This window comes from Arachis stenosperma, chromosome 3 (assembly GCF_014773155.1).
Source record: "Arachis stenosperma cultivar V10309 chromosome 3, arast.V10309.gnm1.PFL2, whole genome shotgun sequence".
Taxonomy (NCBI): Eukaryota; Viridiplantae; Streptophyta; class Magnoliopsida; order Fabales; family Fabaceae; genus Arachis; species Arachis stenosperma.
The window spans coordinates 31,568,921-31,585,783 of record NC_080379.1 but is presented as its reverse complement, the minus strand read 5'-3'; the positions used below and the strand labels follow the sequence as shown (position 1 = coordinate 31,585,783).

At 35.8% G+C, this 16,863-nt stretch overlaps 1 protein-coding gene across 1 annotated transcript; it reads left to right on the top strand.

Annotated features, from left to right (window-relative positions):
* Nucleotides 1-274: 274 nt before the first annotated feature.
* LOC130969703 (flavonol 3-O-glucosyltransferase UGT89B1-like) lies at nucleotides 275-1,856 on the top strand. Its single transcript, XM_057895555.1, has one exon. It carries the CDS (start codon nucleotides 470-472, stop codon nucleotides 1,853-1,855), a length of 1,386 nt encoding a protein of 461 aa, XP_057751538.1. The 5' UTR covers nucleotides 275-469; the 3' UTR covers nucleotide 1,856.
* The last annotated feature ends 15,007 nt before the right edge of the window (nucleotides 1,857-16,863 follow it).

The following is a 16,863-nucleotide window of genomic DNA, read 5'->3' as shown; positions in this document are numbered from 1 at the left end:
CTTACGAAAGTTGACAAGGAATTCAATAAAATAAAAGGGGAGTGCTAGGGGAACAATGAAAATTTTGAACAACATGAACAACCACCAATCAAATGAAAATACACTACATCCTAATTTAATGCTACTAATTAAATTTACTCTTTTAACCTTATTAATTCATATTGTTTACACATTGTTCAAAAATCTTGTTTGTTACCTATACTTTTCCAAAATAAAAAAGTAAGCAACTAGCGTATACGATGCAAACAGCGGTTCGGCACTGTCCGCACTGAGAGGCAACGTAACTCATGAGTCAAAACATTGGAGAAAACTATTAATATGCAAATCACCATGCAATCACTATTCATACCAACTTTTCTCCAAATTTTATTCTTTTCCTTTTATAACTCGAAGCTGAATATCTTAGGAAGTATATTAACGAACCACGCTCTCCTTCGTCTCCGTTTCCCGTTAGAATCCAGCTCCAAACATGTCTCCAACAAAGACCCACGTCCTCGCATACCCCTTCCCCTCTTCTGGTCACTTAATACCCCTCTTAGACCTGTGCAAGGCCTTAGTCTCTCGTGGCATAAACGTCACCGTTTTGGTTACTCCGCCGAACCAACCCTTAGTCCCATCCAATTACTCCCCACTTCTCCAAACACTCGTCCTCCCGAACCTTCAATTCCCAAATCCGAACCAAAACAGGCTCGTAGCAATGGTCACCTCCATGCGCCAAAACCACTACCCGATCCTCCTCGACTGGGCCATGACTCATCCTTTACCCCCCAAAGCCATCATCTCAGACTTCTTCCTCGGCTGGACCCACTACCTCGCCCGTGACCTCCATGTGCCACGCCTCGTGTTCTCTCCTTCTGGCGCCTTCGCACTTTCCGTCTCTTTCTCCCTTTGGCGCGATCTTCCCCAAATCGAAAACAACGACGTCGTTTCGTTCCCGAAACTGCCGAATTCCCCAATTTACCCCTCGTGGCAGCTCACATACCATTTCAGGGAGAGCAAGAGAGGAGAATTTGAATGGGAATTTCACAGGGAAAACATGCTCCTGAATCTAGAAACATGGGGCATCGTTTTCAACACTTTCACCGAATTGGAGCGCATTTACCTCGACCATGTGAAGAAGGAGCTAGACCATGAGAGGGTCTGGGCCGTAGGTCCAGTTCTTCCTAATCCGGAAGACGGTTCGATCGGATCGGAATGCCGCGGCGGTTCAAGCACTGTGAACCACGACGATCTCATAATGTGGCTCGACTCGTGCGAGAGCGGTTCGGTGGTGTATGTCTGCTTCGGGAGCCGTACGGTTCTTACGAGTGAGCAGATGGATGTGCTGACGCAAGCATTGGAACTCAGCGGCGTCCGTTTCATATTGTCCGTGAAGGATCTTGACACGCGACACGTGGAACGGGACCACCGTAACGTTCTAAGTGGACTCGCGAATCGGGTGGGGAAGAGTGGGTTCATCATCCAGGGATGGGCCCCGCAGATGGTAATACTGAGTCACCGTGCCGTGGGCTCGTTCTTGACTCACTGCGGGTGGAACTCGACGCTGGAAGGAGTGGTCTCCGGTGTTGTGATGCTGACTTGGCCGATGGGTGCGGACCAATACACTAATGCGAAGCTGTTGGTGGACCAGTTGGGCGTGGCGGTTCGAGCGGCGGAGGGGACGGAGAATGTTCCGGAACCGAGCGAGCTGGCGAGGAAGATAAAGTGGTCGTTGGAGAGAACTACGAAGGAGAGGGTAAGGGCTGAGGAGCTGAGAGGTAAGGCTTTGGGTGCGATCAATAAGGATGGGAGCTCTCAGGAACAGTTGGATAAGCTGGTGGAAAAGCTAAGTGAGATCAGGGTTGTTCAAGCGTGATGGGTAGAAATTAGAAAAATTATATATATATATATATATATATATATATATATATATATATATATATATATATGGTGAACAAATTTACTACATTATGTTTGTTAAATTTCACTTTTTGATAATATAAAAGTCTAATGTAAGAACTAAGAAGTCATCCTAAAATCGGATTAGAGGTTGATTATGTAAGCAAATCGAATATAAATCCTACTGTATTGCTAACGATTACTTTTTTCTCCTATATAAAAAGAAAAAGAAAAAGTAGAGAATCAATATGTATAATGTAGAATGTGTACAAATTTAAGAATATAATAATAAATAGTGGAATAAATTGTTAATGACTTAAATGTAATCATTGCACGTACAATGTTTGTTTTTTCTTTTTACCTAAATGATTTGTAACTAACTTGTGTTTGATTAATATTAAATTAAGTAATTTTTTTTAAAAAATCAATTAATTTTGTTTTGGCCTATTAACTTGATGTGCTATTTAATATTGAATATAAAACTTATTTTTTGTTTCTTTAGAGTTAAAATTTGATCATACTAAAAAAACACAAAACAAAAATTATATTAAGCTTAAAACAAAGAACAAATATTTGGCTTATTATATTTTAATATTTTTTATACTAAAATTATTTTTAACTAATCAAACTTTAACTAAAAAAAAAACACAAAAACACAAAAAACAAGCTTTATATTTTCAGACCTTAAAACGGTTCACATTCAACATTAAATAACACATCAAGTTAATAGACCAACATAAAATTATTTAATTTTTTTATTTCAAAAAATTACTTAATTTAATATTAAACGTCAAACACAAGTAAACTACAAATCATTTTTTTTTTTGGCGACTAACTACAAATCATTTAGGTAAAAAGAAAAAATACCAAACATTACATGCGTATATAAATTATAAAACCACAACCTACCAGACATCTCATTTTTTAACCAAAAATATTATTTTAAATGGATATATTAATTAATAGACTTTTTTTTTTTTACCTAATATCAACCCCGTTAAAGTAAGGTGAGTAGAATGAATTATAGCTCCAAATATAGACTAATTTTTTTTAGTTATGGAAATTCAAAATGTGTTATGCTTAATTATAAAAAAATGGTGTGTTTCTTATGGATATGAAAATAATTTTTTTTGATTGGAATTAGTTTTGTTTTGAAAACAAAACTTAGAATTTAATTTGGGGTAATAGAAAAATCAGAACCTTAAATTTGTGTGAGTTGAAATATTTTTTTAAAGGATAAGTAAATTAGTAAGTCAGTTTTATCAAAAAAAAATTATAAACCACAAATCTAATCCTTAAATTTGTATTTTTTTTTTTAAATTTAAACCACAAATTTGACCTTCATATTTATAGTATCATACCCAAAAAAATTACATTAAGTATTCATGTTACCGAAAAACAGCACTTGAATCACAATACTAAAAATAAAAAGCGCCAAATATAAGCCAATTCACAAAGACCCGCATCTTAAATTATAATTTAAGTATTAGAGAGTTTAAAAGAAAAAAATTAATTACATTTTCTAGTTAACTACCACTCACTGACATGACATTAAAAGCTTTACAGATTTTGGATTTTTGCATTGTGGCATGTAAAACTAGGGGTGCACATGTGCCGGGTGAAGCCGGGTTTGATGGGACCCAGACCCGACCCGAAATATACACCGGGTCTATTTATTAGACCCGACTTCGATCATAGACCCAATGAAATCAATACACTTTCGGGCCACAATTATACCGGGTGAAAACCGGGTGAAAACCGGGCCGTTAACATTACATTACGTTGATACCTTCTTGTAAGCTAGCATGTAAAAATATCCAAATTTTCAAGACTCCAACCATTATTTAACATGGTAAAATTCACTTAAAAAAATATAACAAGAATCAACCCTTTTTTAAAATTAAAGCATAACCACAATCAATACTAAAGCAAAACCACAATAAATACTAATATTGTCTAATAATATCAAATATTTAAATCAATACGAATAACACAATATTATGCATTAGTCTAAAGTATTATTCATTCTAAATATAAAACATTAATTTATAGTCTTATAATGACTAATAACACAAAATATTAAGGTTTACAATACTTAAATTCTACATAAAAATAATCATGATCCATCACTAATAACACAAAATATAAATTATGTATGATGACCGGGCCACCGGGCCGACTTCGGGTGACCCGAGCTATGGCCCGGACCCGACCCGAAATAATGACCGGGTCTATTTTTGAGACCATAACCCGACCCTAAACCCGATGAAATCACACCAAATTAGCCCCTAAAGTGTTCGGGCCCGGGTCGGGCCTTCGGGCCGGGCCGGGTCTGTGCACCCCTATGTAAAACTGCTCCTTCAATTGGAGACACGACACCTCATAAACAATGCCAAAGGGTGAGGAGTTGCATCTGATGTAATAGTTGATATCCCTGCTATTTAAACTGCTACTTAAACAATAATATATTATTATTATTATTATTATTATTAAGAGTATCGACCTACCTCCAAGAACAAAAATCTCATTACTTGTGACCGAAGAAGTTCTTTGTATGTACTGATTTTTCTAAAAGCAATAGTAAATTGGCTCATAACAGGTTCTGGAGATCAAAATTCATCAAAATCAGCAATAGAGACATAAACACGTAGTGCAATCTTAATCATAGTCAAAGGAAGCAGAGGTCAAGAAATTAAAAACATAGTAGAAACTGGAGTACGCATCAATATATTCAATTTGAACCTTTGTAACTAAAATAAGGAAAGATATAAGCTTATGTACAAAAGATATTGATTTTGTTTTAGTTAAAAAACAAAAAGAGAGAGAGAGAAGATGAAGTTTACCTCCTAAAGCAGCAAAATGAGGATCATTATGGCCACTCACAAAATCTTGAAGGACAGTTGCAAAAGTGACGTCCTCATCATATACCTCTCCTAGCCCTTCCCTCGAAAGGTTTCAAGAAATATCAATAGTTATTTAGAGAATAATCCCAATAATCCAAGAGTGATTTACGTATATTTTCAACATCCTTTAAGAAATTTGCAACATCTTATGCGAAATGATTCTGCACTTTCCTAAGCATTGCAGTTGCAATTCTGCAAATGCATCCATCATTCATAACCACATTCGCTAATAATAATATTCCTTTTTTTAGTAGCACTGAAATAGAATGCTTTCTTTTTTCCATATTAATACATCAAAAAAAAAATCCAAGCATGAATGAATGCCAAAACATCTAACATTGATCCTGCCGGTATATAGGTAATCAGCACCTCCAGAGCTTGTTTCACTTGTATGTTACGTTTAAGTTAGGATTGTAAAAGGGTTTATCCTTAGTATTCCAATTTTCATTATTCACACTTTATGCATATTCTAATTGGAGTTGATTTATTTCTCTTTTGTTCTTTTAGTTATCAGGGAATGTGTACCTAAGATGGAGCTAGACCAGAAGACTGAAATTGCAAAAGCTGTTGAGGAGGAACTTGAGAAGGTTATATATATATATAGCGAAAATTTATGTAGGATTAGAATATGCATAATGTATTTTTGGTCTTTTTCTATAAAGGATATTGGTGAAAACTGTTGTCTCAAGATTGAATGAGTGAGTCTGAATGATGTTTAATGCTTTTGGAAGCATGTCCAAGCCTTTTACTGCAAAAAGTGCCAAAGTTTTATTGGGATGACTCATGTTTGTGCTACTTCAGTGACACTCACTGCCTTCTAGGTGTTTTGGGTGCTACTTCACTTTACTAAGGCAGTGAAATTATGAATTTGTAATTTTTAGTTAATAATTTTGTGTGTAGTTAGTACTAAGGCTTAGTTTGATAAAGTTTTTACTTTTCAAAAGTAGTTTTAAAAGCTAACTTTTAAAAGATGACTTTTAAAAAGTTATAGCATTTATGTTTGGTAAATCAAATTAAAAATAACTTTCAATAAACACAAGTAACAATAATTGTATTTAGTAAAATAGCTTTTAAAATTTAAAAATATTATAATAGACATAAATACAAGCATTAAATTTAAAAATTGATTAACATATGAGGTTATATTAGACTTTTAAATTTTGAAAAATACAAGTCAACTTTGAAAAGCTCTACGTTAGGTGCTTTTAAAAGTATCCCAATCTTTTAAAAACTGCAAATACAAACACATGATCTTTTTTATTTACCAAACACAAAAGGAGAAATTTGAGCTTTTAAAACACAGGCATCTTTTCAAAAAAATTTTACCAAACCAAACATAAATACTAACCTTAATCATACACATTTAATTTATAGTATTCTGATAGATAGTGTCATTAAAAAAATTATGTTATGATATGACTCTTGAGACATTTTAAGGGATTTTATTTTTTATTTTAGTTGCTATGTTAGGTAGTTTGATCTAAGAAATACATACATTTTTTTTACCTCAAGATATCATATATCATGTGTTGATAATACATATAACTAGATTTGGATTATTCAAAAAAAGATATTTGTGAACTACGATTCCTCATTTTTAAAATAAAATAACCTAAGTCCTTAAAACTTTGAAATACATTCCACAACATTCTCGTGATATTGAGTAATTGAAAAATGAATGTTTTATTTCCTTCGTTCAGATAACTTAGTTATTAATTCCATCTTTGTCAGATTTTCTTAGTTATTTTTGTTTTGATGAGTTAATAGACAAAATCGTCCCTGAAAAACATCTCGATTTCCATTTTCGTTTTCGAAAGATAAAATTAATCAAACTCGTCCCCCAAAGATATTTTATTTGATCACGTTCGTTCTTCCGTCATCTCCGTCGCTGAGTTGGCAAACGTCCGCTGACGTGTACCGTTAACTGCCAACGTGGCAGACAATCAAAACGACGCCGTTTAAGTAGAAGGCTCTCCTAGCCTTAAAACGTCGCCGTTTAGTCTTCAGAAGAGAGATTCAAACGTTGCAAAGCCTTACCCCGTCTCATATCAACCATCTCTCTCTGTTTAGCTCCAAAACGTATCGTCTCCCACAAAGTATGCCCTAAGCCTTTGACCCACATTCTGAACCACCCCATCAACAATCGTTAGTGCTAGTTGACGATTACAATAGAGAAGTTGTCGCTATTGAATGCAGAGTTGATCTTATACTGGAGCAGCATTGATAGTGAAAGAAGGCATTGAGATGGTGAGAGGTAAGGATGTAACTTTTTTCATGATTTTTGACTTATTCTGTGGTGTGATGTGTTGTTACTGTCGTGGTGTTAGTGTTCGTCTGATTCAAGGTAGGATTTGGGGTGACCAAGGATTTGTATAAATGTTCTTTTATCATTTTGGTGTATGAGATTGCGTTGCTTTATCTGGCTTTGTAATGGTTTTTAGTAAGGGATGTTTGAATTTAGTGATGGTTCTGTTGCATGTTTATTTTAGGTTAGTGGTTGATTGGTACAAACTGGGTCTAGTAGCTGGTGACACATAGAGAGTAGTTGTTGCTGGTCTGTTTTTTAATGGTGTTTTCGTGTTTGTTATTGTAGATGGAGGGTCCTCCCATGACGTTTGTTTTTCACCATGGCGGGTTGTTTAAAACGTGTGAGGATGGAGAGATGGTTTATGAACCTGATAATATAGAGGGTATTGATGGGTGTTGAGGGAGACACACTTGATGTGTTTTTTGTAAGGAGTTACTATAAAGAGTTGGAATACATTAAAGCTGGAAACTGTTGGTGGAAAGTTCCTGGAGTTCCCATTGCATTCGGATTGAAAAAGTTGGTGACAGATACCGACTTGCTTGCAATGTGCAAAGATTGTAGGAGGAACCAACATTTGATCAACCTATACTTTGAGGATTGCATCTCATAACCATGTGTAGTGGACAACATGGGGGAAGATGTAGTTCTTCTGGAAGTAGGAAGTAGCAAGAAGAAGAAGTCCAGTTCCCAGGCCAAGAAGCATCATTCCCAATCTATCAAGACTCCCACTACAATGCACCCTCAGCCCAAAAAACCAACCTCTCAGCCCACTAAAGCAGTCTCACAGCCTAGTAAGCCCAATTCTCAGCCCACTAAGGCAGCCTCACAGCTCAATAAACCCAATAAGCCTAATTCTCAGCCCACCAAACCAGCATATAAGCCCAATAAAACTACCTCTCAGCCCATAAAGACTCCCTTGCAGTCCACAAAACTCCACCCTCAGCCAACCAAAACCAATCTTCAGGGGAAGACAGTCCCATCTCATTCCAAAACATCATCTCAACCAGCCAAGAACTCAGAAAGTAATAAGAACAAAGGAAATATCAGTGCATGCAGAGTCACAAGATTTGGAAGATGTGTAAAAGAAGGTCCCATCCAGAAAGAAGATTATGACTCTCATGACTTATATGAGAGTGACGAAGATGAGTTGTACAAGCCTCTCAAAGTTCTAGGAGACAATTTGTATAGCAGTGTCAGTGATAGTGACAGCGAAAAATGTGCACCAAGAAAGCAAAAGAAAGCTGAAGTCAGGGAGAAGCATAGGCCTCCTAAGTCCAGATTAGGGGATAAAGAAATAGACACTGATGACTCAAGTTATGAGGGTTTTGAAGATGAAGAAAGCTCTGAATCTAGTATGTTTAGGGGTTTCCTTAGTAGTATTAATTTATTAATTGATTTGGCCAAGGTTTAATGTCATTCATGTTTTGATTTGGTAGATGTAGAAGGAGATGATGATGATCTTAATGGTGCCTCAGATGCTGACTCATGGCACTCAGAGGATTCTGGGAAAGAGTTAGACTGTGATGAGGAATCACTAACTGTTTATCCTCAATTTAATGAAAAGACCAAGTTTGAAAACCTGAAATTTGAGGTTAGTATAATATTCAAGTCAAAAGCTGAATTTATGCAAGCTACTAGGGATTACACTATCCAGTGGGGCAAAAATATTTTATTTACAAAGAATGATAGAGTTAGGGTTAGAGCTGTTTGTAAGTCAGAGGATTGTCCATGGGTGGTATATTGTGCATGTAACAAACAAGACTTGTCATGGCAAATTAAAACTCTAGTTGATAATCACACCTACCCTAGAAGGAGGAAAAATAGAGCTGCCACCCAAACCTGGACACTTATTAAACTAGTACCTAAGCTTAGAAAGCACCCGACTATGAAGTATCAAGAGGTGTATGATTGGTTTGTAAGAAAATGTAATGTGTACCTCAATAGCACATGCATCACTTGGGCTCTAAAAGCAGCTAGAAAAGTTGTGGAGGGTGATGAGATACAGTATGGGTTGGTGTGGATTATACAAATGAATTACTTACTAGCAATCCAGGATCCAGAGTACAAGTTAGCGTCATCCCCATGCCCGAGAGTCCTCCTCTATTTGATCGATTCTATGTCTGTCTTGATGCTTGCAAGAGGGGGTTTAAGGTGGGTTGTAGACCTTTAATTGGACTAGATAGAGCGTTTCTTAAGACATTACACGGAGGACAAATACTTACTGCTTGCGGACAAGATGCTAACAATCACATCTTCGTGACTGCTTATACGATTGTCAGTGTGAAAAACAAAGATAATTGGCAATAGTTTTTAGAGCTCCTTCACAATGATCTTGGAGACTATAGAGAGAACAAATGGTGCTTCATTTCATACATACAGAAGGTAAGAATGTAATTGATTCACGATAACATGTTTCAAGGACTAATTTGATTTAATGAATATTATATATGGACTAATTTGATTTAATGAATATTTTGTTGGGGACTTAAATGATTTAATATCTTTTTAGGTTTGGCCTTTGGTGCAGGGTTTAATCCCTGCCGTGTAGGAAGTGTTTCCAAGAGTTCACCATCGCTTCTGCGTATGGAATTTGTGGCGCAATTTCTCAAAGCAGTAGGGTAGTTGCGAGTTAAAAGATCTTGTATGGGAATGTGCTCGGTCAAAGACAACAACTGAATTTGATAGAAACATGAAAAGAGTTAAGTTGATCAACGAAAAAGATTGGGAGTATCTTGACAAATGGCTGAAAGAGGCATGGACGAAGGCGCATTTTAGTGAAGTTACGAAAGTGGATAATATATGCAACAATGCATGTGAGTCATTCAATGCAAAGATCAAACACGAAAGGAGTAAGCCCATCTTGACCGTAGCTGAAGAAGTTAGAAGAATCATCATGAAGAGTATGGTTGATAATAGGAAGAAGTTGCAGAACTATCAAGGAATTCTCCCTCTTGTTCAACAAAGTAGGTTGAAAGCAATGACAATGTTGTCTTGCCATTGGACTCCTCAGTGATCTGGTTATGAAAAAGAAGAATTGTACGAAGTGCATGGCTGGCCAACCAATATGGTAGTTGACCTGGGTAACACACTTGCACTTGCAGGTTTTGGCAGCTCACAGGTAACAACTTTTATTTGTTCTCTCAATTAGTTAACAATGTCTTCATTCATGAAAACAATTTTAATGGATCTTTTTATTTGGTTTGAAAGGAATGCCATGTATGCATGCAATATCAGCCATACAAGACATGAATTACAAAAGAGCTGAAGAATATTGTCATGACTTGTTGAAGATGGAAGCGTATTGACAAACTTACTGTTTCAATGTCAATTTAGTTAAGGGCTGGATCTATGGAAAAAAATTCTACATCCAACACCAGTCCCACCCCCAATGAAACCTAAACTTGGAAGGCCGACAAAGAAAAGGAGAAGGGACAAAGAAGAACAATCAACTAGGTCAAAGACAAAGATGAAAAGCAAATACAACCCAATCCAATGCATGTACTGTCGTGAGGTTGGACACAACAAAAGAGGTTGTGCAAATAAAAAAGCTGTGGATGTTGAGGAACATGCTAGGCAGATGTAGTTGCAACTCACAGTTGTTACCCCTACTACAGAAGGTGCTGAACCTGAACTAAATGCTGCCCCTACTGATGCTGATATTGCTACAGAAGCAGAAGCACCTTTGCCTTCACTTCCATCACCCATCTAGCCTCCATCAGAGATTGACATCAGCCAATCCGAAAGCATTCCACCAACCCAAGATACACAACAGGTAGTATCATCACTTTTCATTCCTAAAAAATTTCAACTTCATTTAATCATCTAACAAATTCATTTGGTACTGGATTATACAGGATCAATTGGTAGCTAGGCCACCTAAGTTACAAGTGATTAAAAGAAAAGCAAGGTTAAGGTCCTCCTCTAAGCCTACTACAACTGGATATGTGGCTATTTCTACTTAGACCATTAAAGGGACAAGTTCTGAAACTGCTAAGAGGCTGGCCAACTTCATGACTTTTGTGCCTACTCCAGGCTTCAAGACTCCAAAGAAGAATGATGAAAAAGTTTGATTTGTTAGGAATGTGTTGTGGTTGACTCTTTTTTTGTATGGGACAACATTCTATTTCTTGTTTTTTTGTACGGTATTTAACTCTAAAGGCAATGTGTTATGGTGACATGAGAACCTTAAAACTTTGTTGTGGTATTTCTCTGTTAATACAATGTGACAATTAGTCTTCAATGACAAGTTATTACTAAGATTACTTACTTTGTTGCTTATTTTGTTTATGACTTAACATAATTCATATGAACTGCGATAGAGAATTACTTGCCAAATTTGATAAATTTATAACAATTGAAAGGGAATTGTTTCCAACTTCAAATACTACTCCCATTCAAGCCATGCAATTCAATACACCATTACATGTTCACAGAGCATAACTGGTTTATTTAGAAGTACATAACAAACAACAGAGTATCATAACTACTCCAAACATCAAAATCATTAGCAGTTTCAAAGCTCTAACTTCAGCTTCTAAGCTGCCCAATTTCCATGCCACCTTCACCCTCTATTCATTATAGTCACTTTCAACCTCCATTTCAGTTCCTGCATCTTTCTTTGTACCACATATATCCACTGCTTGATAGTCATCATCATCAACCCACTTAAAATAATTGCAGTGACTGTCCTTCTACAATTTCAGAAAGGAGTAAACAAAAAAATCAAAGAACACCCAACAGCACAGAACAAGATGAAAAACATTTAAGTTCTTTCAACATCACTCACCCGGTACCTTGGACATGCATGGAACAATCTATTTGGATTCTCTACTGTCCCAAATTTTTTAATCACAGTCTTCATCCCACAGAAACATGATATATCATGAGTATTCAACCTCCTCCTTCGCATCGAAGTGCTAGAACTATCACTGTCGTGTGATGCATGCAACAAACCACTACCACAACCCCTATTTCTATCTCCATCCAGGCAGTAAACCAAGGATTACAGCTCCTACCGAGGTCTATCGCCACCGAAAGTGTTCACAACGTTGTATTTATCATTGAATTTGGGATTAGGGTTTGTCCATTTAAGGACTAATTTGACTTCTGAAACAAGACTTATCTTGTCAGCAACAACATGGCACAGCTTGGTATTTGCCACCTTGGTAGTTAACGGCACACGTCAGTGAACGTTTGTCAACTCAGCGACGAAAATGACGGAAGGACGAATGTGACCAGGTAGGGTATCTTTGGAGACGAATTTAATTAATTTTATCTTTCGGAGACGAAAATGGAAATCGAGGTAGGTATCTTTCAAAGACGATTTTGACTATTAACTCTTGTTTTGATTACCAAAATTTACATGGTAGTGAAAGCTTAATTTTCATGTATACCTTACAAGTACTTGTATCAGCGTTTGAGGGCAAGATAATAGTAAAACTTCACATACTATAACAATTATAATCAAATTCTTTATGTATTAATCATAGACATTATTTTTATTTGTTTTTATCCTATTTTCTCTCATTACCCTATAGTTTAGCTTGTTTTTTTATTGAATTTTGTTATGAACTATCAAAAAGAAAGAAATAAAACTATTGATATTTTTTATTCCGTTATTGTCTTTGAACTTTTGATTGTTTTGGAGTACATCATTGAAATATATATATATATATATATATATATATATATATATGTGTGTGTGAATATGCATATTGGAAATTTTTTTATTATATATTAAAAGATTATACTTTGAAAGTATGGTAAAAAAAACTAAATATCTTTTATTATAAAAAAATAGGTCACATTTTTTAAGTATGTCAATATTTTTACATCTAAGTAAGATTACAAGTTTACTGTTCACATTAGGGGTGTTCAAAATCAATCCAGACCGAACTAAACCGAAGAACCGAATCGAAAAAACTAAAAATCGAATTAATCGAAAACCGAAAAAATCATATGTTGCTGTTTTTTGTGGTTCGGTTCGATTTTCGGTTCTCACTACCAAAATCCTAACCGAACCGAACCGAACCGAACCGGTTCTTCCCAAAACCCTAAAAATTTAAACCTACCCCACCCCCAGACCCAGACCCAGACGTGAGAGTGTGAGACGGCCACACCCCCACTCCCCTGTCCCCCAAACGCGTGCTTGATCCTTCTCCTTCCCCAGACGGCCAAACCCATGTGCGACAGCTTCCCTCTCCAAATCCCTCTCCAAATCCCAGATCGAAGCCTTCCTCAGTTCCTCCAAATCCCACCGCCGAACAGAGGAGAACCCCCACCGCCGGTGCATGACCCAGCCTCCACTCAGTAGCGTTTCTGGAGCCACCTCTGACCACGCCACCTCCGACCTCGCCACCTCCAGTCCACCCAGCAGCGTTTCTGGAGCCCACCCACGACCTCGCCACGTCCGACCTCGCCGCCTCCAGTCCACCCAGCAGCGTTTCTGGAGCCCACCCACCCAGCCACCGATTGTCCGATTCAAGTGCATATGGAGTCCGAGTCATCTATTCAGGTAAACTTTGCTGATTTGTTGTTCAGTTTAGTCCTAGGGTTATAACTTATCAGTTTATCAGTTTTTTGTTTATTGCTGATTTATTGTTTATTGTTCAGTTTATCAGTCTATTGATTTATCAGTTTATCAGTTATTCAGTGCTGGTTCTGTGCTTAATGATTTTAACTTCAGCTGCTTGTTTATTGCTGGTTCTGTGCTTGTTTATTGCTGGTTTTGTGCTTGTTTAATGCTGGTAAAAGTGCTTGTTTATTGCTGGTTCTGTGCTTGATTTATTGCTGGTTCTGTGCTTGTTTATTGCTGGTAAAAGTGCTTGTTTATTGCTGGATCTGTGCTTGTTTAATGCTGGTAAAAGTGCTTGTTTATTGCTGGTTCTGTGCTTGTTTATCGTTGCTTAATGATCTAAACTTCAGCTGCTTGTTTCTGTGATTGATTTATTGTTAAGATTATCTGGTTTTGTTCAATTTATTGCTTGTTTATTGCTGGCTGCTGCTTAATGATTTAAACTTTTATTGCTTCTTCTGTCCTTGATTTATTGTATTTGTTTATGTAGTTTGATATTCGAATCTTATTACTAAGAATTTTAGTTTAGGGAACCTTAGTTGCCTCTTCCTGCATGGTGTTTTTGTTGTTGTTGCATCTTTAGGTCTCATACGTGATCACTAGAAAGGGAATGAATTTGCTTAACCACTCAACCAACTTCGTGTTGGTTCCTGGATCCTATTTGATAATAGTTTTAATAACTTTTATATAAATTGAAGCTTCTTTCGATTATCAGTGCATATCACGAACAGCAGTTGCCCCACTGGAACGGTTGAAGATTTTGCTACAGGTTAGTTTAACCATTTTGCTACAGCAGTATCCGAAGTTCTTTGGATTCCAACTAATCTGGCCGGGGTGTAATCTAATTCGTTTGATTTTGCTGGGCCTTGCTGATATGCAGGTCCAAAATCCTCATAACATTAAATACAATGGAACTGTCCAAGGCCTGAAATATATATGGAGAACTGAAGGTTTTCGTGGACTGTTCAAAGGGAATGGTACTAATTGTGCTCGGATTGTGCCTAACTCTGCAGTGAAGTTCTTCAGTTATGAGCAAGCTTCTAAGTAAGTTTTACTTTAGAAGCAAAGGAATGATTGGCTGATTGTTCTTTTATTCGGCATTATTTTTGTTGACATACTATTCAAAGTGGAGCATTTTGCAAATCAACTTTAAATGATAGTAGAAGGGGGGCGCCTTGGAGTAATGGTGGAATTGTCTTTGTGTGACCTCAAGGGCACGGGTTCATTTAAATAGGTTCACTGCTGCCAGCAGCGGCTAACATTGTTGAATTATTTAAGTGCATTCACTTCAAATATTTTAACTCTGTTTTCTGATTGTTTCTTCCTATTTTGATAGGGGTATACTGTATATGTATAGGCAGCAAACTGGAAATGGTACATTCATTTTTTACCATTTTTTCTTATGAATAACTTGTTAGCTTAAAATTTTAGTTTTATTTTTTTGTAGTAGAAAGTTTGTGAAATGGTTTAGAACTTGTGTTGACTTATGAATTATTGAACTTCTTTAATTGTCGTATTTGAATTCTGTTGTCGTTAAATTTCATTAAATCAAGATTTTGTTAGCTATTGTGTATTTCGGTTTGTCGATTTCAATTTACGACTTTGCATAATAGTATGGTAGAATTTTTTTTGATTTGATTGAAAAAACCAAACAAACCGAACCAAACCAAACCGATTTTAATTGGTTTGGATGACCTTGACAAAAAAATCGAACCAAACCGAACCGCACTTTAATTAGACGATCGGATCGGATGATTTTTTCCTAAAAAATCGAACCAAACCGCACCGCAAATACCCCTAGTTCACATCTAGGAAAGCTTCTAAAAGCCTGGCACTAGGTTCCGTGGTAGGGACACCTTAAAAGTGCGGTAGTGACAGGTTGATGACAATTGCCAGACTTTAAAAGCATGGCAATAATAGGTCTGTATCAATAATATTTTTTTTCCACAAAAAAGTATGGTAAAAAAGTTAGCACGGGAATTGATCCAAAAAAGCTATAGAAAATTGACTGCGGCGAAGCATGCAACCCTTCCTATTGCACCAAAGGCCAATATGTTAGCCTCATAAAAGTCATATATCTCAGATTTTTTTATTTTTATTTTTTTTGTCAATAGATTGGTCAATTTTTAATCTTAGGTATTCTAATGTATTGGACAACTTCCAATTCTAAATATACAACATATTCACACACTCCTCACACATTTTATTATATTTTTTCTCCAATATACTCTCTAAAATTTGAACTCTAGACTTTTAAAATAGAGAGAAAAAAAATGCCATATTATATCTCAGATTTTGAATCTCAACTATAGCTGAGTGAGTGTATGTGACCAAAAAAAAAAAACACACATGCAACCTTTTGAAAAATGTGGCTTGTAGTGTGTAAACATATGAACTCTAATCTTTTAAAAACTCTTTAAAATATTACATAAAATAATTGTTAAAATAATTTGAAATGTATAATTTTTAAAATATTTTAAACTTGGTTTAGAATATTTTTAATAACTTATAAGATATAATTAATTTTATTCATTCACAAAATTTTAATTTAAAGCCCGATGAAGTCTAATTTCTCGTACTTTATTGTACGTATTTGTAGGGGTTTCATATAAATTCTTTATGCTTTTTGTTTTTAATTGACTATATTTGTGATTCTTGATGCTAATTATAATTGATGACAAATTAGTATAATTTTTAGCTATAAATTAAATAATTCCGCTATGTTACTAACAGTATTTTTGTCAATATCTGTCAATTCTTATTTATAATTATGTTTAATGGAAGTGTCTTTGTGGATGTGTCTAATAAAAATATCTTTTTTATAAATGTATTTAATAGAAGTATCTTTATAGATATATTTTTTGGATGTATCTCTTTATATATGTGCTTAAAATATAATAACTAATCATTGTTAGTAATAAGTTGGCAGATAATATGTTGGTACCTATACTTTTCCTAAATTAAATATGTTTAAATCTTTAATCATCCACGTGGTACCTTATTATGTTTTTAGCGTTTCAGGTCAAATTAGGTTCAAGTAAAAATATGGAACATATGGTCAAAAAAAAAAAATGTCACAAAACATAAAGTTCAGCATACTCGGCCTCGTTCAAGTGAGGATCTGCAGCCCAAGTCAAGCTTCGCCCAAGCGAAGAAATGTGGCCCAAGTGAAGCCTCGCCCAAGCGAGATATTGATGCCC